Source organism: Augochlora pura, chromosome 3 (assembly GCF_028453695.1).
Source record: "Augochlora pura isolate Apur16 chromosome 3, APUR_v2.2.1, whole genome shotgun sequence".
NCBI lineage: Eukaryota > Metazoa > Arthropoda > Insecta > Hymenoptera > Halictidae > Augochlora > Augochlora pura.
The window spans coordinates 5835504-5858893 of NC_135774.1; the positions used below are offsets into that span (position 1 = coordinate 5835504).

The 23390-nt window shown below is 36.6% G+C and overlaps 1 protein-coding gene across 1 annotated transcript in view; it reads left to right on the forward strand.

The window, feature by feature from the left end:
- The first annotated feature begins 4390 nt into the window (after nt 1-4390).
- The window catches only part of LOC144479045 (glutamate receptor ionotropic, kainate 2), a 68224-nt gene continuing 49224 nt past the window's right edge, over nt 4391-23390 (forward strand). The window contains exons 1-2 of the mRNA XM_078197525.1: nt 4391-4552; nt 13070-13180. Of these exons, the coding sequence (XP_078053651.1) occupies nt 13090-13180 (91 nt within the window). The 5' untranslated portion in view covers nt 4391-4552; nt 13070-13089. The remainder of the gene's footprint in view (nt 4553-13069; nt 13181-23390) is intronic.

A 23390-nucleotide genomic window follows, 5' to 3' on the forward strand; every position in this document is an offset into this window, starting at 1 on the left:
TTATCGTCGTATTTGAACGATACAGTCTGCAATCAGTAAGCAGTCGTGGCGAACACAATATGAAAGTCGCTGTACTTGCTCACTAATACACGTAGAACGTTAAGATAGGTCAGTTCGTTTCGATTTTAATCTTCTCCGGTTAGTTTCGAGCCGGCGTGGCAACAATATGCGCTCGTTACTCGCGCCCCCATAAATTTCAATGTAGTGGAATTGCTCCGCGTGCTTGTTGCGTGGAGGAAATTGATTTTAAGGTTTTTGTTGTTGTGATGTTAGTGCAGGGTGTAGTTAGTGTGCTGCTGGTGTAGAGTATAGTTGATGTAATATTTATGTAGTATGTACTTACTGTACTATTGCTGTATAGTTATATAGGGCATCGTATATAAGCTCGGGAGAATATGTTTTGATAAATAAAAGAATTCATATTATGCTGCTATATAGTTAGTGTACGCTAATAATACTAAAATAATTAAACTACCAGGGTACCATATCGTTACTGTAACTTTATGGTGCTACACAGTTAGTGCACTATTATGATAACTATGTAGTCACTGTACCATTAATAGTTATGGTAACAAGTATATTACTATACAGGGTGTACTAAAATTATACATACTCCTGGGAATGAGGGGTTCCTGAGGCCATTTCAAGTAACCTTTTCCTTTGCTGAAATGCAATCCGCGGCTTTGTTAACGAGTTATTAATGGAAAGCAATAGCGTATGAGAGACAAGCGCGCGAGGATTCAACTTGCTGCTATGCGCGTGAGCCAACTAACTGTAGCCTATCTCACTTCGGGGCGCGACGGCTTTGAGCCACGTTCGAAGTAACGAACAAGGATTTTATGAATTTCCTATTAATTTCAAAAATTTCACAAATATTATTAATGAAAAACTTATCAATTCAGTTGTAAATATTGTAGTCCAGAAGTTTTAATCCACGTATCTAGAACGGCACAGATTACACTAACTTTCACTTTCACTGCACTATTATTCCACACTAATCACGAATTATTCAACAATTGACACATGTCCGAAGTTTCCAGCGTTATTCTGTGTGGCCCTTTTCAGGGCCACAGGAAACTGTATACAAATCAGGAGGGTCTCAGATAGTTGCGGGAAAGGAATCCATCTGCTGGCGAATTGCGGAGATAGTCGCCACAACATACTACTGTACTGTCATAAATTCTACTCTACTATTATTTATTAGTATATATTATATGTTGTGCTGTATATTAATCTACTGTACTGTGTCATTAATATATTGAGTGTATTAATGTACTAACGTATATTATTATTTAATACTCTACTGCCACATATTATACAATATATTATATTTTATATTTCACTGTAATAATTTACAAAACTAGTACAGTATAATTTACATTATACTATGCTATTTTATATTATTATAACATATATTACACTACTCTAATATATATTATTACATTTTACATATTATATTTTATACTACACTGTACTGACATATTTTATTATATACTTCTAATCGTCTTACATATTGTACAATACATTATATTTTATATTATACTATATATATATATATAATATTACATATGGTAATATTATATAGTAAATAATCTAGTAATATAAGTACAGTGATATACTAATATAAAATAGTATAGTTTAGTATATAATACAATATACTGTATAAAATATAACAGTATAGCAACGTATAACAATATTTTATTATGGCACAGTATGATGTATACAATAATATAAATACAGTATAATATGTATTGTAATACATGATAGCCTGGTGGTATTACTATACTGTTAGATTTTATACTATATATAATGCTGTATATTCTACTATAATATTGTATACTACTATATTAGTATGTTATTATATGTTATATGCAATGCTGGTGTTATGTAACAGTATAGCAACATATAATAATATTGTATAATAAAATGGTATAATGTATACTATAATACATGCAGTATAATATAGCACGGTATAACGTATAGTATAACTTACATATATCACAATATATTGTATAATATACGTCAGTACAATGATGTATCATACATGTACTATATAAAATATATAATAACACATAATAGTACAGTAACAAAGTAATATAATACAATATAATGCCAGCATTAAACCGATATATATTTACGCAGAACCGACATAAAAAATCGCAGCAAATCGAAATAAATGGAATCGAAATAAAGAAACATCTGAATATATTAACCAACATTTACACTGCTAATTTTCCTATTTTCCTGTCCCGTTACAATTCTCAAGATATATTTCCAATTGCGATACGATTTGACAAGATAAAAACGCGGCGCGGATTGAAAGAAGAGTACACGTTTCAATCAATCGCACCGTCCCGATATCAAAAGTTGAACACGTGCTCATGAATCCTAGTCAATCCGGATACAAGAGTTTCATTCCATGGGATTCGATTACTACTTGTCAAACGCGATGTTTCATTTCCCCATATTTGCGAAGTGCTCGGACTGTACAAGCTGGTTTTGTACTTCGAGCGAGCACTTGCCCGCGTCGAGAATGTACCGCGAGTACTTTAACGTTTCGAACAATGGGATCGTCGTGGAACTAGTATCCCAGTTAGCTGGGCGGTAGAGAAGCTGCATAGTATTATAGTATACAATACCGAGTATTATACTATGCAATACTGAGGAATATAGGAACGCGTTTTCCACGGGCAAATTGTTTTTGAAAAAGCTGCGCTGTCCGCGGCAAAGCCGTTTTCCTGGCGGACTAACGACGGACGTATTTGCGTAAAAATCAATGTTGTCGAACTAGAATGTTGCGCTCGTTAAAGCTTGAAATCAGAGCGCGAAAATATGGCGGGGAGTTTCGGGTGAACGCGAGAGCAGCTGGTGCATCGTGCTATTTATATTGTTCGATGTATCGTTGTTCGTCTTTAAGAACGGGCAATAAGAGTGGAATAAAAGTTTAATGGATTTTTAAGGATTGCTTGTAACTGGTCTTTTAACGGCTCCATGTTTCAGTATTAAATTATTTTAGGAGATTTTTACGATTCTCTCTAGGTGATGTTAAAATCTGTGAGAGTGTTATATAAAACAATAGTATCGTACTATTGTTACGTGTAGTATGTTAATAATAAATTGTAGTAAAATTTGATATATGAAATTATAATAATATGTTATATTATGTAATAGTATAGTAAAAATATATATCAGTATAGTGTAACATAAAATGTAATATATAATTTGTAATAATAATATTAGTATAGTATAGCGTAAATTATAATATATGTATAATAATAAAGAATAATACAGTATAATATATAATGGTACAGCAATATAGACTAATGTATATCAGTACAGTATAACATATAATATGTACTATTTAATAAATAATAGTATGGTAGTATGGTATGGCAGTATAGTAATATATACATATTATATATATATACTGTACTATTGTATATTATACTATACACTACACTATTAGAATAATACGTTATTCTATATTATATCTTACTTTATATATGATACAATATACTATACTACTTTATTATGCTTAAGACATCTTACTTTATTGTCATAAATTATACTATATATTACACTATACTGTTATATAAAATTATATAATACAATAGAACAGTACAGTATATATAACATAATATCATATAACATTACAGTACATAATTATATAAAACATGATATTATACAAACGCTACAATGTACTACTACCACATCACTACATTATTTACTACTTGATCACTCTATTCTCACTTTACCCAAACTATCCCTTCAATAGTTCCATACAATACTCTTACCCATTGTACCACACACCATCCACCAACACTACACATTACATACGATACCACATTATACATTATACACCGATTTCACTCCTACCTACCTTCACAAAATTCCCCAGCTCACGTACTCCCCAAAAGACAAACATCGCCCACAACACATCAGATCGCCTCGCGAATCCACCACCACTTAATTAGCCTTTCATTTCCTCGTTTTCTGCCGTTTATATAGCTAAGGCCTCCTTTGAAAAGGGCCGGGTAGCAAAATTAATTCAACGACTCCATAATTCCGCATAGAACAATCGAAAGCACTTGAGCTATACAATAGTTTAATAATTGTCGGCAGGGCAGCCTTGGAATTTTTAATCGTTCGTTCCTCAACACGCGACTGCTCGAACATTCTTGTTAATTCCGTTGATCGAGGGGACATAATATAATAATGTAATATAATTATAAATTGTGATAACATAACCTTGACATAATGTAATAATCGAAAGGGTGCGATAACCGCGGAAGAATCGGCGACCGAATCTCGGCGGTTCTTCGAGGACAACATCGGACATATTTAGGCCGGCCGGTGCTAAATATAAGTCAGTCAGTGGCAGGGCCACGAAACGCAAGCTTCGGAGAGCTCCGGCGACGGTTCGAAGTCGTTTTCCGAAGGCGACGGTGTTTGCAGAAGATTATTGAAATCTTACGTGGTCTGTTTTTCCGGGCCGAGACGCTTGGAAATGCTCGGATAAGCTGCCTGCTAGACAATCGTGTTCTATAACGAGGTGAGCTTTTGAGAATAATGCGTTGCGTAGTACTAATATAGTAGTACTATTGTAATATGTAATATAGTAGTAATATAGTAGTATCTAGTACAATGATACTAATATAGTAATCTCTAGTACTATAGTATAGTAATCTATAGTACTACAGTACTAATATAGTACTAATACTATACTAATACATATAGTATGTCTAAGATAACTATACATATAGTATATTACTATAGGTACTGTTAATATCATGTTCAATAGTCGTTTTAAAATTGAAGGACAACGGTTAAGCATTTCTTGACAAATTGTTAGGTCAATATTATTGTATTCAGCGCTTCATGTTTTGACAGCTTTCTAATAATGCTTTAAAAATTGCAAGTAGAGAATTTCTGGCAAAATTTTTATGTCAACGTTACGTCTAATAGTCGATTTAAAATTGAAAATTAAGAGTTGAGAATTTTTCAACATAGAACGTTTTTAGAACGTTTCTACGACGTTTCTAGAACATGCGTAGAACATTCGCGACATCTTAGAGACGTCTATAAAACGCCTTGATTTTCAACACAGTTACTAGGACGTTCACAGAACATTCGAGATGTCTTTAAGATGTCTAAAAAACATCTTGATTTCTAACATAAGATAGGACGCTTTTAGGACATTTCTATGATGACGTTTCGAAAACGCTGTTCGAAAGACTTTCGAGACGTCTTAAAAACTGCGTAAAGATGTTCCAAAGCAAACGTCTAAAAGACATCTTGATTTGTAACATAGAACATTTCTACGATGTTTCCAGGGCGTTCCTAGTATATTCATAGGACTTTTAAGATGTCTTAACGACGTCAATAAGATGTAATTTGTAACACAGTTTTTAGATGTTGGAGGACATTCAAGACGTCTCAAAGATGTCTAAGGGACGTCTTGATTTCTAAGATAGGACGTTTATAGAACTTTGTACGACGTTTCTAGGACGTTTGCAGGACATTTGGGACATCTTAAGGACTATTTAAAAACCTGTCAAAGCAAAAGTATTAAAGCCATCTTAATTTGTAGCATATAACTTTTTTAGGGCGTTTCTAGGATATCTCTAGGACTGTCATAGAACATTCGCGACATCTTAAAGACATCTACAAAATGTCTCAATTTTGAACAAATTTACTAGGATGTTCGTAGGATATTCGAGAAGTACTAATGACGTCCTAAAGCCGAACTTAAAGATGCCTAAAAGACGTCTTGATTTTGAACAATTTCTAGAACGTTCAGAGGATATTCGATACATCTCAAAGACGTCTATAGGTCGTCGCGTTTTGTAACCCAGTTACTAGAACGTTCGTAGGACAACCGAGACGTCTGAAAGTCTTTTAAACTCCAAAATCGTCACAAATAATCCTATAAAATTCGTATAAAAAAACATCCGTGAAATATCTCTTGCAGACATCCAAAGAAGCTTTTAATAAATGTCCCCATTTGCAGCATAGGAGATTCTTAGAACGTTTCATATTTCAAACCGAACGTCGTTGACAAAGGCGTGTCCCGTTTACTATACTCTTTCGCATGAGATCTGGATCGAATGAGATCACACCGAGTCATATTATTATGTCGACCGTTGCAGACGCGTGCTGCAAAACAAGTTTTTCCGATGGAGACGCGAGCGTTACAGAAAAACGTGCGCGCTTTCCTCCCGAGGGAAACGCCGCGAATCGCGACGTCGTCGATCATATACGCGTCAAAACTTGCGAATCGCGTTACATCGCCACGGTACATTACATCAGTGTAGATCCGACCTAACGTTTTCCCGGGAGCACCGTGATGCGTGCAGACAACACTTAATCATGTTTTCGGAAGCACGTTCGCCGAAGCCGGTGCTCTCGAATCGCTTGCGCAAGATCGGAGGGAACTCGCGTAATCTCTCGTGTAAGCCTGTGCGATCGGGAAGAACGCAAGCGATCCTATGCGAGACAATATTCCCCAAGAATTCGGCATGCATTGTTGCTGTGAAAATTGTCGAGTGGATTAAAGATGGCTGGTTGCGGATGTTGAAGAAATGATCAATTGGTTTTAAATCGTCTTTAAGGCACTCAATTCAAGACGTTTTTAAGTCGTCTTGAAGATGTCTAATTCGGGACTAAGGTGTCTTTAAGTCGTTCAATTCAGGACATTTTTAAGACATCCAATTCGTGATATCTTTAAGCAGTCTTTCAGATGTCTAATTCGGAACATTTTTAAGCAGTCTTGAAGATGTCTATTATGATATTACTTTAAAGCGTCTTTAAGGCGTCACGAATGTCCTAGGAACGTCCTAGTAACGTCCTTTGTTACAAATCACCACATCTTATAGATATCTTGGTATGTCTTCTAGGACGTTTCGTATATCCTAGTGTGTCCTAATATATCTAGTACAGTATATTATATACCTAGTATAGTATATTATTTAGCATTATTTAGTATATTGTATTCTATTTTATTACATTATATTCTATTATAGTACATTACATCACATCAAAATAATACACTATCCCATTTTTTCACTCGATATAAAAGCAAATACCATACCATAAAACAAAAGTTCCAACCACAAAAATTCCCCAAACACTCGCTACCTCTATTTAATTTATTTATTCACAATATTTATTCTCTATTTAAAAATTAAACTAAAAAACTTCTCTACCAATCCTTTATTTACTTCAAACCTTTTTTACGGATTTTTTTTTGTGCCCGTTTTTCATAGTACTTTTCGTCGATTTTTTTCTATCATACCCACGTACATGCTACATCATTTATTTATTTATTTATTTATTTATTTATTTATCTATCTATTCATTTCTTGATTCGAGCATGTTAAACCGGCGACGCTTTTGAGAATCAACACAAAGGAGAACGGTAGCCACGTGACGTCAATTTTCACTAGTTTCTAGTCATTTCTCGCCGATTGTTACGCGACAGGATACGCGCCGCTAGGGAATTGCGAGAATAGTCCTTTGATGTCGGCACAGGTCCCAGCGAGCGCGCTGCATTTTCCGCTTTTTAAAAACGTCCTGTTCCGCGCGTGTCCCTTTGCGCTACCGAAAGGCTCGCTTTAACTGTATGGAAAACTATGTGCCAACGAGGGCACGCGTTTACTGGAATATCGATGAATATTTACGGCACCAAGGAAAAACGATTTCACATGGCGTGCTTCCTCGTTCTCGCTGTTACAATGGACAATTAGGAATTTATCTTAATTCGTGCTTATTTTTTCGTTGATTTCTCGATTTTTAAAATTAGAATTAGTCGTTTAGAAGACCTACAGTGGACGTAAGATGGACCTCTCTAAAAATGTTTCCTTATACGTATCAATAAGAAATAAATAAAAGACTTAATATTGTTACTTTCACGTTTCTACTTTAATTGTATTTTAGCTCCGCCATTTCTCGGTCCGATTGCAATACCTGATTGAAGTCCCCGCGTTTGTATATTCGAGCGTTCTTTGAAGTTTCGTTGCTTTCTCCGCGAAACCATAAATCTCGGGCGAAACCGTAAAGCCTGGTCCTTAAACGCGACGAGGCACTTTGAAAATCTGCGATGCGTCGCAATGCAGCAACAAAGTATTGGAAAAGAGTCGAGAGAAGAAAATCGCTCATTATTTCTCATTTGTTTTAAATGAAATAAATCGTCGAGTCGCAAGATGATATTGTAATTAATTTCTATGGTTAATCGAATCAGTTCATCTTGTTCATTCTGATCAGAAGATCTATTTAATAATAAATTGAACAACAATGTTAATAATAAAATATAATATATGTAATATGTCATATTACATATATATTAGGGGCCCGGAAAGTAATGTCGTTTTTGCGCATGTTGATATTCGTTACTTATTTGTTAGGTTATTATGTATTTCAAAGGCGTGCTAAAGACAGTTTAAAGTTAGAATGACTTGTGTTCTCGTAAATAGTAACATCTTAAATCTTTTTCGCAATTTACGGTGAAATGGCCAGCCAAATACCAGAAGAGTTACATATCCGGCATTGTATACTTTTTGAGTTTCGCAGGGTGGTAATGCAACGGTTGCTACCAAAAACATTTGTGATGTTTATCCAAACGCATTAAACGTTCGAAAATGCCAAAGACGGTTTTCTAAGTTTAAATCCGGTAATTTCGATCTTTTCAACTCGTATCGATTAGGAAGACCAACAACTTTAGATAATGACACGTTATGGGCGGAAGTGGAGGCAAATCCATGTCAAACAATTGAGGAACTGTCAAACACTCTTAAATAACCTTGGTCAACCATCCAAGAAAAATGAAACCAGATTGGTAAAGAAAGCAGAGCAGGTGTTTGGGTCCCTCATAATTTGTCGGAAGAAAAGAAAGCTAACGGATCCAGCATATGCAACTTATTGCTTCAGCGACACCATACAGAAGCGTTTTTTGTTCGTTTGATCACTGGAGATGAAAAATGGGTCCTATATGATAACCCAAAACGCTAAAGGCAATGGCTCTCTCCAAATGAATCGCCACGAGGTACAGCTAAGCCAGGTTTACATCCCAAAAAGGCGCTTTTGTGTGTATGGTGGAGTATTCGCGGGATTGTTCATTTTGAAGTGCTAAAATCTGGACAAACTGTCAATGCAGATCTTTACTGTGAACAGTTAGATCAAGTAAATCAATCTTTAATTGAAAAATATCCAGCAATCGTCAACAGAAAAGGTGTTATTCTGCAACACGATAATGCAAGGCCGCACCGTGCAAGACGAACCTTGCAAAAAATTAATGAATTAGGGTGGGAGGTGTTGTCTCACCCATCATACTCACCCGATATTGCGACATAGGATTTTCATTTATTCCGATCGCTATAACATTTTCTAAGTGGCAAAAAATTTGAAAATTCGAATGATGTCCAAAATGCAATCTCCAGATATTTTGATCAAAAACCAATTGATTTTTATCGATCCGGCATTGACAATTTGCATACTAGATGGCAAAAGGTTGTTGATAACGAGGGTGATTACATTATTGATTAAAAATAAAATCTTGCTACTTTATATGTTTGAATTTAATGTAGAAAAACGACATTACTTTCCGGCCCCCCTAATATAACATTATATTATATTATACATATACATAGCATAAAATTCTTCACGAAGTGATGCATATTTTTGTGTACTCTAACAATAATTTATCGTTGTTGATACGCTGTTAAAAGAAGTGAAACCAGCCCTTGAACAAGATTCAGTATTTTGTTTTTAGTGAAATAATTTAAAAATATTGGTGATTGGTGGACGTCTGTTAAACAGATCTGAAAATCTGAATGATGCCCGGAATATGATAATTTGGAACGTCTTTAAGACGTCTGAATTACGATAATATGTGATGTCTTCGAGTCATCTGGAATAGGGTAATATCGGACGTCTGAATTACGTTTGGAATGCGACAATTTGAGACGTCTTTAAAACAATAAGGAAATAAATAAAGAAGTAGAGAAGTAAAGAAATAAATAAAGAGTCTACAAAGAAACACATAAACAATGTACAAACAATCAAACAATTCAAAATCCCATAAAAAACACATACTCAAACCAAAAGCCCTCGCGATCATTTCTTCCAAAACAATCATCTCTATCAGACCAGAATCAATTGTACACAATATAAGAAAATCATCCCTACACGTCTATAGAGACATCTTCAACTCTTCCCTGAGTGCCACGATTATCTTCAAAAGAAAGAAACTAGGCGACGAGTGACGAATGAGTAGCCAATCCCATGAATTTCGTGCATCATTACGCGACTATCCCCTACCCCATCATTCAAAGACGACGTCTTTAATGAACGTTGACACAGATTCGAGCGAGTCGAAGGATGACCGAGGACGACACTCTCTGTACATCCGATAAAGATCGCGTAGCGCCTTTGGCACGCTTATCGAGCTTCTCGACCTTCTTTCCGCGGCGCAAATCAATCCGCCGGCGCATTTTCCATCATCAGACTGCAAGAGAAACTCGGGCACGGCCAACTTTCCCGTTAAATAAACGTTCCGGCTGTTCCGTTGATCGAAACAAAGAAGTTCCTCGCGCGCGGTAGAAGTATCGTCTCTCGTCGGACAACTTCGCCATTAAGTGTTATTCCCGACCTGTCCGCGGCTGCTTCTCAAGGAACGAACAACGAAGAAGAAACTTCGGTTCTCTCGTTGTAAGTCGAGGAATTCTTCAAGACATTCCGGGCGTTAACTACTGTTGGATTAATATCGCGAGAAACAACGATTCGATAATTTAAAGATTCAAGGATTCAAGGATTCAAGGATTCAAAGATTCAAACAGTCAAAGAGTAAAAGAGTCAAACATTCAAAAATCTAAAGGAAGAATCAAGACAAGTTTCGAACATTCAAAGATCGAAAGATGCAATTCAAACATCTGAAGATTCAAGATACAACATTCACCATTCAATTTGCATTATACAATATTCAATATTAAATACGAAATATTCAATATTCAATATTCAATATTCAATATTCAATATTAGATACGAAATATTCAATATTTTACATTGAATGTTGAATAATCAACAACATCAGTACTCAATCAATTTATATCTTCATTTTACATTAAGCCGTCACTAACATCTCTCTGCTAACATACTTGTAGCCACTGACAACATTCGCAAACGAAATGACCGATTAAAATCTCCAAAAATATTTTCTGTTTCGGTAAAAAAAAAAAGAAACAAAAATCCCACCGAAAAAGGATTGAAAATGGAAACGTATCTTGTAAAATTTAACGTGACTGATCTCCGCTCGCGTACCTAGTGCAATTCGAATCTTTTGACACGAGCGTAATATTTGATACCGTTGCGGAGCACTCTATCATGCCGATAAATTCGCGGCCGCTGGATAAAGAACTATCAGCGGACGGGACAACAAGCAAAAATAGAAACAAACGAGCGACAATCCCCCGAAATCGTCGCGCCGTAGGAAAAAACATTTTGCGGCTTTCAATTTGATCTTTGATAGCTCGCACAGCGGCGTAGGGACACGAGTTACAGTAAAAACTGGAACGGTTATTGATTCCGCGGTCGGTGCGCGTCGGGAATTGCGATCGGAGCAACATTAAGCATCGGAACATTGTGGGAACGGTCGCCGGATATCAATTGCCATCGTGAAATTTCGAGCATTCCCGTCACGACGTTCTCGCGGATGGAGCCGCGTCGTTGGCGTCGCGAGATGAGATGACTTTGAGGCAAACAAACCATAACACTCGCGATGACTATGCTCGTAGGTTACCTATAACATAGACAGGCACTTTCGAGTCGTAAACGAGAGGCACAGTGGTTAGTGTTTAAGGATCGGAAGATCAAAGATTCGAAGAGCCAAAAGAAGATTCAAGACAAGATTCAAACATTCAAAGATTCAAGGATTCAAGAATTCCATGATTCGAGTTTTCAAAAGTTTTGAGTCAAAGAGTCAAAGATTCAAACAGACAAAGAGCGATAGATTCAAAGAGCCAAAGATTCAAAGAGGTAAAGAGTCAAAGATTTCACGATTCAGAGACTCAAATAATCAAAGATTCAAAGGTTCAAAGATACAATAATTCAAAGATTTCAAGATATACAGAGTCAAATAAGCAAAGATTCAAAAGCTCAAAGATACAATAATTCAAAGATTCAAAGGTTTAAAACTTGAATAATTCAAAGATTCAATGGTAAAGATTCAAAGGTAAAGATTCAATAACTCAAAGATTCAAAAATTCAAAAATTCAACGATTCAAAGATCGAAAGTAAACACGAAGAAAACATTCCAATATTCATTAATTCAAATGTTTTTATTTCCTTTGTCGTTCTTGAAATTCCCACCGAGCTTTGAGACGATATAAAAGATATAAAATAACGGCCCTAGAACCATTGTAAATAAAGGAACGAACGGACAGGAATTTGATTTCGTTTAAGTGAAACCGAACGGAGGGAATCGAACGGATTACGCGTGGAAGTTCGAGTCCCGGCGTGCCCGAAGAGCTCAAAGGGCATAGTAAGCAACGTGACGAAGGTCCCGTTGGGTAATCGGAACTTTTTCGAAATTCCATCGAGGACATTTTCGATTTCTCACGGTGAAATGGGAGAAAGTTTGATGCGATACGAAGCATCGCGTTCCCCGTGCGTGAAACCGAACGAGAAATTACGGCGCTGAGGAAACGCGGAAGTTTCCTCTTTCGATTATTAGAAGTTTCGCCGGTGGTATTGTGTTCGAAGTTAAACGACCCGTTTATTTGTACATTTCGTTCACCCTGTCGAAGTACACCACCGGACTTGTATCTATTTCCGCCGAAGAATTATCGGTTTTTAGTAATAACGAAAGGTTCGATCGTTTGTGTAGATTCTGAGGTACTTTTTAGTTGAACTGTGGTTCAAGTTGTTTGTTGATAACTCATCAAACTGTGCAACTATGGGTTCTGTAAAGAATCAAAGATTCAATTATTGGATTACTGAAATATCCAAAGATTCTAAGATTCTAAGATTCAAAGATTTAAACATTTATTCAAGTTAAAACAGTTTATTCGTTTTGCAGGTGTCTCCACTCTTCCTAATATGAGTCACAGTCTCTTTACCATTTTGATCGTCGTCGTATTATCGATCACGCTACCCGGAAACGATGCAGCGGCGCGACCAGTCAAAATCGGTAAGTCAACAAATAATTTCAAAAATTTCCTATCATCAATAATTTTAATCAATAATTTCGATCATTCTGCGTGAAGATCATCGTGCACACTGTCAGTTTCGTTCCAGATTTCATCCTTTAACTGTGACGGTTTTTAAAATGTAATTACGGATCACCCTGTATACGAACAAGGACGGTCTTAGATATCTTTCGGGAAAAGAATCCATCAGTTGGCGAGTGGCGGATGTAGTCGCCACAAATTATTATTAATATTATAAATTCAAATTACTATTATAATTACTAGAAAAAATTGTATATATATATATATCGATAATCGAAAATTTTATTTGAAAAGTGAAAAGTCTCCATTTAATCCTAATTTCTACGGTTGTAATCTCACTTTGCGATTATCACATTTATTTTCATCGATTCGGCACTAAAATCTCATGAAATATCCGCGCAGGTTGTTTCGATCGATTCGAACATTCTGACTTCAGTCTGCTCGACTAAAATGTACTTTGAAGTTGCGAGAGTTCTGGAGATTGTAATTTGTCAGTCAGAATGTGTTATATACTCGAGTTCTGACGTTCGTACAATCTCGTAGTGTCACGACGGTGATCATACTTTCGAGCGAGCTATGCGAGCTAACGTAATAGGAACGAGCGCTCGCAATACGCTCTCCAACGTGACATTTTTCCTTTGCTTTTTCTTTCACTATTGTCATTTTCAAGATCTTATTTGAGATCTTGCGAATTTATAAATCGAGACGACTTATTAGATTCAGATGTTTTACGGACGCTTTCGCATCGTTAGTAAGTCGTTCGCAAAAATTGCAGCTTTTAAGAACTTTCGATTAGTAATTTGTAAAAATAGGAAGACTTTAACATCTTTTTATGCCTACAGCTTGGCTTTAAGGAATCTCAAATAGCCTACGAACGTTTCACGAACGTCCAAGAAGAGATATAATTTTGATATAATTCGTCCTCAAAGCGTTCTTTGAACGTTTGATATAAGACGTCTTCAAGACTTCCTTTTAACGTCTGATATAAAACGTATACAAGATTTCAATGTTAGCGCGCAAGATAAAAGCGGATATAAAATGGACGTCTTAAAGACGTCTGGTTTAAGACATTTCGGTTATGACAATATGCTAATATTTCGAATGTCCCTCAAATCAACGTTATAGCGTTTTCAAGACGTCCTTTAGGCATCTAAGAAGCGTTTCCTTAACATTTGATGTAAGATGTCTTAAAGACGTCCTTTTAATAATAAAAATACACGTCGCAATATCAGCGTATCGCACTGCTTAATATTTCCCTAAGAGACTGAAATCTAAAAATAAATTAGCAATAAATAAACTTCAGAATAAGTAACCTCCGAAATAAACGGCTCAATTATTCTTCTATTTTCTATATATTTCGATGAACGAAAGAGCGCCTTGAACGTCGTTTATTTTCAAGATTTGTCGCCGACGCAACCACGCAAAATTAATATTATTGAAGAATTTTCACTCTAATGTTTAACCGTGCATAAACATTCGATCTTTAGAAAGACCAGCTAACGTCTGTTGCTCGGAACGCGATCAATTTATCTAAAGCGTAGCGTTTCGGCTAAATACCTGAAAAATTCTCGAATTAATTACCATAACGCCGGTATCGCGATGGAAATGATAATTCAAGAAGGCGGAACATCGGATACTTCGCAGGCGTTGTCGCGATATTAAGCAGACAGTGACAAATCGTCCCGTTACATTTCATTATCTCGCATCCCGGAGCATTTTTCAAACAGCAATTATGTTGGACACGTTTATTACAATCCGAAAACGTGGTTGCTAAAACATTAGAACCATGATACTATAAATTTTGCACCGTTGACTGGTGCTTGCGCGCTGAGAAGCTTGTTTGCGATCGAGAATCGATCATTAGTACGCGTCGGAAGTCGAATACGTCTCGTCTTCTATAAAAGGTTTATGATATTATAAAATATTATAATGTTGCATTCTTATGGTAGACTATGATGTACTGTGTACTGTATAATATACTGTGGAAAATGTGATATTACACTGTATGACATATTATATAATATATAATATTATACTGTACCATATATAATACTATACCATGTAACATACTGTGTAATATTTAATATTGTACTATACAATATATTATACAACATATAATAGCATACTGTACAATATATTATATAATATATAATGCATTAACACTATACTATACAGGGTGGGGTAAATAAAGTGTTACAAAGCAATATTTCCATTATCATTAATGATACGCGAAAATGTTTGAGAAACAAATTGTTTGGTTCGAAGGGGTACATGCTGTGGTGGAAATGTTTTTTTAAAGGTCATATTTTTTGAGATTTCAAGGTCATCGATGTTTCTTTCAAATGGAACTATGTATTTTTTTCGATGACATTCTTACCGATTTTAAGACGAATCCAGCGACCTATAACTCAAGGTCATTCTAGTCGCACAAAATATGAAAATAGTTGAAAAACATCATCATCTATCACAGGATCCACTATCCTTGGTTTGGTTCTTCCTACAGAACATGCTCGAAATGATGACCCTCGGCTTGTAAACACTTGTTGAGTCGTTGATGAAAAGACCGTCTAACTTCAGCCAACATTTGTTGTGTAATTCCGGTACATGCTCGGCGAATTCTCTCCTTCATGTCGTTGGGCGTGTTAGATGGTACCGACATTACACGATCTTTCACAGAACCTCATAAAAAGTAATCCAGTGGTGTCAAATCTGGCGAACGAGGTGGTCAAGCTACAGGACCGCCTCGTCCTATACATTTTTCACAAAAAATCACATTCATCACATATCTTGAACACACGGCATTATGGGATGAGCAACGTCGTGTTGTAGTCACATGTTTATACGAACATGCAAGGGCATGTTTTCCAATACCTAAGGGAGTACGTGTAGCAAAAAGTTTGCGTAAACTTGCTCAGTCAAGAGACCTTTAAAAAAATGTGGACCAATGACGTGATCACCGACAATGCCGCGCCAACAATTAACGGGCCACGGATGTTGAAGTGACACAGTTCTCATCCATCGAGGATTTTCATTTGCCCAATAATGCATATCATGCCTATTCACATTTCCCGTATTAGTCAAAGTAGATTCGATAGAAAAAAACACATGACTCAAAAATGTGACATTTCTGCGCATTTTTGAACGAATTCAATTACAAAAACTGACGCGATTTACGAAATCATTGCCATACAAATCCTGATGTAATGGCATACGATAAGGATGGAATTTGTGTTGATGCAAGATTCACTCTCTGTTTCTAAGATAGCAGGCGCATTATTTTTAATAATTGTCGGTTGACGTTTGACGCGTGTTTGTTTCATGGTACCGAAGCGACAAAAACGGTCAGCTAATTGCTTAACCCTTTCGGTACGAGCGCCGGATATATCCGGCGTCCACGCGACGACCGCTGCGGCCGAGCGCCGGATATATCCGTCGACCGTGCGACGACCGGTATAAATAACAGAATTTTATAGAAATAACTCTTAATATTTTATATAAGTACCTCTGAGTATCTCTTAAGCTACAAGCAACACTATTGTTAAAAAATGTCCTTTTATTAAGCACAGTATTTATTTAACGCTTAGGAAATATCTTCTTCTAAAGAAGGACTGGTCATGTGCGGCGGCAATTTTCGGCGCGGGGCCTCGTACAGCGAGAGTGTCGCGGCGGAAAGAGTGTTCGTACCGAAAGGGTTAAAAGCCATGTGTGACTTTTGCAACCTATCCGGATAACGTGCCGCGTACAAATCTTGAGCGTTTCTGTAATGTTTACGGCACTTCCACCGTTTACCAGCACCATGAACATATCAAAAGCTTCTTGAGAATCGTTCATTTTCGCGTTCCAACCTATTCACATTAGAATACGTGAGGTGAACGACTCAACAAAACACGAACGAACATCACTTCGAGCATGTTCTCTAGGTAGAACCAAACCAAGGTTAGTGGATCCTGTGAAAGCGATTATTGTGATATTTTTCGGTTTTTCAACTATTTTCATACTTTGCGCGACTAGAATGATCTTGAATTATAGGTCGCTGGATTCGTCTTAAAATCGGTAAGAATGTCATCGAAAAAAATACATAGTTCCATTTGAAAGAAACATCGATGACCTTGAAATCTCAAAAAATATGACCTTTAAAAAAACATTTACACCACAACATGTACCCCTTCGAACCAAACAATTTGTTTCTCAAACATTTTCGCGTATCATTAACGATAATGGAGATATTGCGTTGCAACACTTTATTTGCCCCACCCTGTATAATACTGTTACGGTGGATTGCCATGGTCAAGTCACCGTGATGTGACACTGCCCTGAAGTGGATAGCCCCTTAGGAAATAGGTGAATATAGAGATTGTCAGGGAATCATTGTGTCGACGGACCATCGACAGTTTTGAACAAGCTGTCGAACAGTCAACTCGTGTCATCACGATAGCATAATAGTATCTTAGTCATCGGTGCATATTTGTGAATAGCGTTGTTTGGGAATAAAATGCGGTGGCGCATAACGCGTGTGTGCAGCGAAGTTCGCAACAATACTTTAGTATTGTATAATATACGCAGTCTGAGTGGCCAAATTTCTGTAGGAAGGAGTTTCCGTAATTTTCAAAGCCGGAGCGCAGCTCTCTCCTACCGTCACACTCCGGATTGAGGTAGGCTTCCGTCAGTTGGCTCGCGCGCGTAAAAGCAGGTTGAATTCCGCGCGCACGCCTCTCATTCGCCACTGTTTTTTCATTACTAACTCGGTAACAAAGCCGCGGATTGCATTTTAGCAAAGGAAAAGGTTACTTGAAATGGCCTCGGGAATCCCTCATTTTCCGGAGTATCAATAATTTTGGAGCACTCTGTATAATAGTATATCATGCAATATGCTATATAATGTATAAAATTATACTATATCATATTCTGCCTAATATACAATACTATACTATGCTATACTATGCTATCCTACACTACACTACATTACACTACACTACGCTACGCTACACTACACTATATACTGTACTATACTATACTGTACTGTACTGTACTGTACTGTACTATACTGTACTGTACTGTACTATACTGTACTGTACTGCACTATACTATACGAAATATTATATAATATACTATAGAATATTATACAGAAAATATACAAACTATATTATTAATTTTATTAGGAATATAATATAGTAATTAAACTAATAATACCGTAAGACTATAGTAATAGTATATAAAACAATACAATAATAATATAATAATATAACTGGAATATTTTAGTAATGTATATAATAATATAGCGATATCATAATAATCATAAATAATCATAATATAATTACATAACTAACATTTCAACAGTTAATAACAACGGTACAACAATACGAAAATAATAATAATAATATGATTACGTAACTAACATTTCAAAAGTCAATGATATTCAGAACCTTAACACAGTTGAGATTAATGATCTTAATCGTTTTGCTAATTCCATATTTAAACCCCTGCTGCAATAATAAGACGAGCAAAGGTCAGTGCCAAGGTCGATCAATCATACGATCAATTCGTCTTCCAATCGTTTCAATTAGGTCAACTAGAAAATCTCAACACGTCCGAGGAACATTTTCGGCAAAGCGATTTGTTTCCTTTCACGTGATATCGTAGCCCTTGAGCTATACTTGCCGCGTCTGGTAGTACAGTATTGACCTAGATCGCGACTATAACACGTCGCGATAGTCACAGGTCGCCAGTAAGACCGGCCGGTCTCATTGTTCGCGATCGAAGGCTTGAGACAATCATTCCGAGCAAGATGGTCTATCTCGTCGGATGCTCCCCGACGAGACGTCTAGCTCCGCGCCGAGTGAACACGGTGGAATGTGCGCAGCCGGTGTGTACATATCATGGTAAATGCAGCTACTGCATACGCTGGAACAGACCTCTTATGAAACCCATCCGTTCTTCTCTAAATATTTGGGCATTTTCATAAGAGGAGCTTTTGCTAAGCCCGGGCCATGGCAAACGCGTACCTCTTCGGTAACCCACCGGCTACGTACGTGACTTCGTGAGAGCAGTCCTGTAATACGCCTATAAACTGCAAACACTCGCGCAGTGTGCCCGCCGGAGCTGGTTCACAGTATAGCCGGCCCTCGAGATATGATACATGGAATTTACACTCGCCTTTCTATTTATCGTCGCCGACCTCAATTTTTAGTGATTCTTACGTATCTAACAATGAGCCCCGGCCTCTAAAGAATTTTAGGTGTGAACGTCTTACGGCCCCAATTGAACGTCGTTAAAACGTCTTAAAGAAGTTGGAACCTGACATGGACGTTTTTCAGACGTCTAGACCTGAAATGGGCGTGTTAAGGTCGTTTTAAAAATACTCAGGCAGAAAATGGGCAACTTTGAGACGCTTAAACTTAAATCGACGTCATAAGGTTGTGTTAAAGACGTTTAGGCCTAAAATGGACGTTTTAAAGTCGTTTTAAAGATGTTCAGGCATAAACTAAACGTTTTTAAGGCCGTTAGAACTAGAATGGACGTCTTAAAGTAGTGTAAAAGATGTTCAAGCCGAAAATGGACGCCATAAAGTCGTGTTAAAGATGTTAATACCTAACATGGACGTCCTAAAGTCGTGTTAAAGATGTTTTGGCGTCAAATGGGCGTTTTAAACTCGTATTAAAGATGTTCGGACCTGAAGTGGACGTCTTTGAAGCGTTCAGACCTAAAATGGACGTCTTCAAGTCGCGGTAAAGACGTTCGTGTCCAAAATAAATGGAGTAACATAAGATATAAGAATTATTATGCCTTACAGGCATATATGAACCATATAAAAGTATAAATACGGCATATAGAAAAATTCATATAACGACATACATTCATATATAATACATGTACATATACATTTATATTTAATAATTTCTTATTTCGCAGCATGTGACTGCTTTACTTCCCCTCGCCACCACCAAAAACCCGCCTAAAGTTCACAGCAATTCTACGGCGATTCGAAGGATTCGAGCATCAACCCCGTCGGCCAGCAGTCCGCTAAAATATCCAACATGGCTGCGCCACGCGACTGTAAATAAGCATCGTATACGCGGGCGACGCGTCCGCTCGTATCAAATTATACATATAAGGGTCGGCCGCCCCTCTATCAGACAGTTTTACAGGGCCGGGCCGTAATCTCTATCGAACGTAACAAACAAGCAGCTCTGGGGAACCCGTCGATATCGTTTAAGAAGCTTAATCGTTTCGTTCTTGGGAAATCCGATGAGTTACGGAGACATGCCAGAGGACGGTCCGCCTTCTGCACAGTAAACGATAGCAGATTTTCTAGCGGCGGGAACAGTGTCCGCAGCATTCTCGTAAAGTATGGACTTTTTGAAGATTTTCGAAATTTTGCTTTTCGAGGGATTTTTCTTTGCTCGAACGTGATGTATGGGGGATGTTGGGTTGGGTGATTTTATAGTTCACGGATGAAGCATTTCGGTGGTAGTGGTAGGTTATATATATAAAATTAATTATACTATGCTATATTATACTGTAGTATACTACACTACGTTGTGGTATGCTATGCTGTGCTACGCTATGCTATGTTATGCTATGCTATACTATGCTATGCTATGCTATGCTATGTTATGCTATTGCTATACTACACTATAGCATACTATATTATACTATATTATGCTGTACCATACTATATTATACTATACTAGACTATCTTTAAACCACGTTGCCTCAGGTTTATATGTGCCTGGTTACATCAGATACCCGGTATAAAAATATAATTGTATTGTATTTTACTATTATATTTTTATTATATTCTGAAAAGAACATAACTTTGTAATATATATTTTTACTATATTGTCTTCTATTATTATATTTACCCGCATACTACCAATTCTTTTTATAACATAATAAAAATGTAAGTGACTAATGTTGATAAAGTTCACTAAAATACATTATAATAAAATTTATAAAATCCAATAAAACTCAAGATAATTATAATATATTTCATTATCCTATTTTTATTATATTCTGGAAAGAACCTAACTGTTATATTTTCCGAAGATTCGCGGGGCTCCAAATTTTGTTGTATCGAAAACTATGTCATACGTGTCCCTCACAGTATTTCTAGAGGCAGAGAACTATCGATAATACCAGCGATAGTGATCGATAGTTTTTGTAAGCTATCGGAATGTTTTTCGATAGTTTTCCACCCGTATGCGTGGGTGTGCGCCCGCAGCAGGGAGTGTCACTACGGTCCAGCGTTTATCTTCTGTTTGTATAAACACTGGAAATGGATCAAAAACGATGATTGGAGTTTGTCACGTGTTTTGAGTTCGATATTTTAGTGGGGGTTATGGGAGGTGGGCGCAGATGTTACCCCCGCTCCACCTTTTCGTAACAATTCCATCGAACTTGTACCGAGGTTAGGATCAAATAAAATAATCAGTCGACTGTTTGAAAATTCAAAAATTTGTATAAATGATATAATATATAAATATAGTATTAATAAGCACTATATAATTAATTTTTTATATTATATTAATATTATGTTATATTAAATACTACATTATATTTAAGACGTCTCAAAAACTTCCAGGAAATATCCAACATTCCATAATAAATTATTAATGTATATATAATTCGAGTTACATAATCCTGAAGCAGTAATACTAATCGAAAAATCTCGCGACATGGGCGAGCCTTGCACGGCTAAAAAGTTTAATAAATATGCAAATTCCATTCGCGTATCGCGAGATGTTTTCTAGCACTTTGAATTTTTTAATCCGCCGTCCATGTTTTACTAAGTCGAGGGAATAGCCTTGCGCTCGCGAAAGTAAATTGTTTTCAGCCGAGAATTTAAAACGGCGCCCAGGTACCACTACTTTTCGCAGCCAGTATTTTCTTCACCTTGGACCACAGATCATTCCAGCAGCAACACCGGCATCCGTCAACGATGCCAGCAACATCCCCGCCATTCCCACATTCACCGCAACGATACATCACGACTTTATCTACCACTGAATATCGATCGACCGTTTCTTCTCTCTTCCTCTTTCTTTCCGTCGCCCCCTCTCTTTTCCTTTCTCTCTCTTTCTTTCTTTCTGTCACTATGTCCTCCGTTGGTCTTCCGCCTCCCTTTTCTCACCCTCCATCGACGCCGGGATAACTTTATTTTCCCAAAGTATTAGGTGCATGCGAAAGTAATCGTGTTGTGGCAAGAAAAGGGTTAGAGGTAAAAATACAGTGAAGACATTGGTAATGATTAGATATTACTATAGTAGTAATATTTAAGAATAATAATAATAATATATATATATATATATATATATATATATATATATAATTGTATATTATATAGATCATATAATATATAATATAGTATATGATAATATATAATAATAATAACATATAATAGTATGTTGTATAGATAATATACTAATATATTTAGTGATAGTATAGTCTACTATATGTATATAGTAATATATAATAATATACAATAGCATATTATAACAGTGACATAATAGCACTTATATTATTACTTCGCACTTATATTACCATATTCCAAAATAATTTCAGCAATACCATAATAATCAATTTTAACAATATAAACGTTAACACTACAAACATAAAAAAATATAATAATACTAACATAAATTCATATTGATTTAAACAAATAGCTCGAAAGTGAATGTTCAACTAGTGACCGAATACTTTTGATAGTAACTGTACATATTTCAGCTACACGATACGGCATGTCCTCCTTGTAAAAGCACCGCTTTGAACAGTGGGTAATCTCTGCGGACAACGTGACCATGGAGGGGGAGCAAACACAATTCCGCGATCGTTTGTTTGGTTGCCGACTCGCCCCAGCTTTTTATCTCCCTGGCTCATCGCCGCCTCTCTTTCTTTCGCGCCGTTGGCAACGTTGCAACGATCGTCTCTAGTTAGTTACCTCCGCCGATGTAATTTCAAAAGTCCGTCGAGCAAACCCAATTATCGATGAATGGAGCACTCCGCGTCCTTCGAATTTTCAATTTCGGTAAACTATTTTGCAAACAATGGTGTTTTCGACGCTGTTCGGTCGTTTGGATGATTCAATGATTTCATTTCACATAATGTACCATACTATATTATACTATGCTATTGTATAATTATTATACTATACTATGCTATGATATACTATGC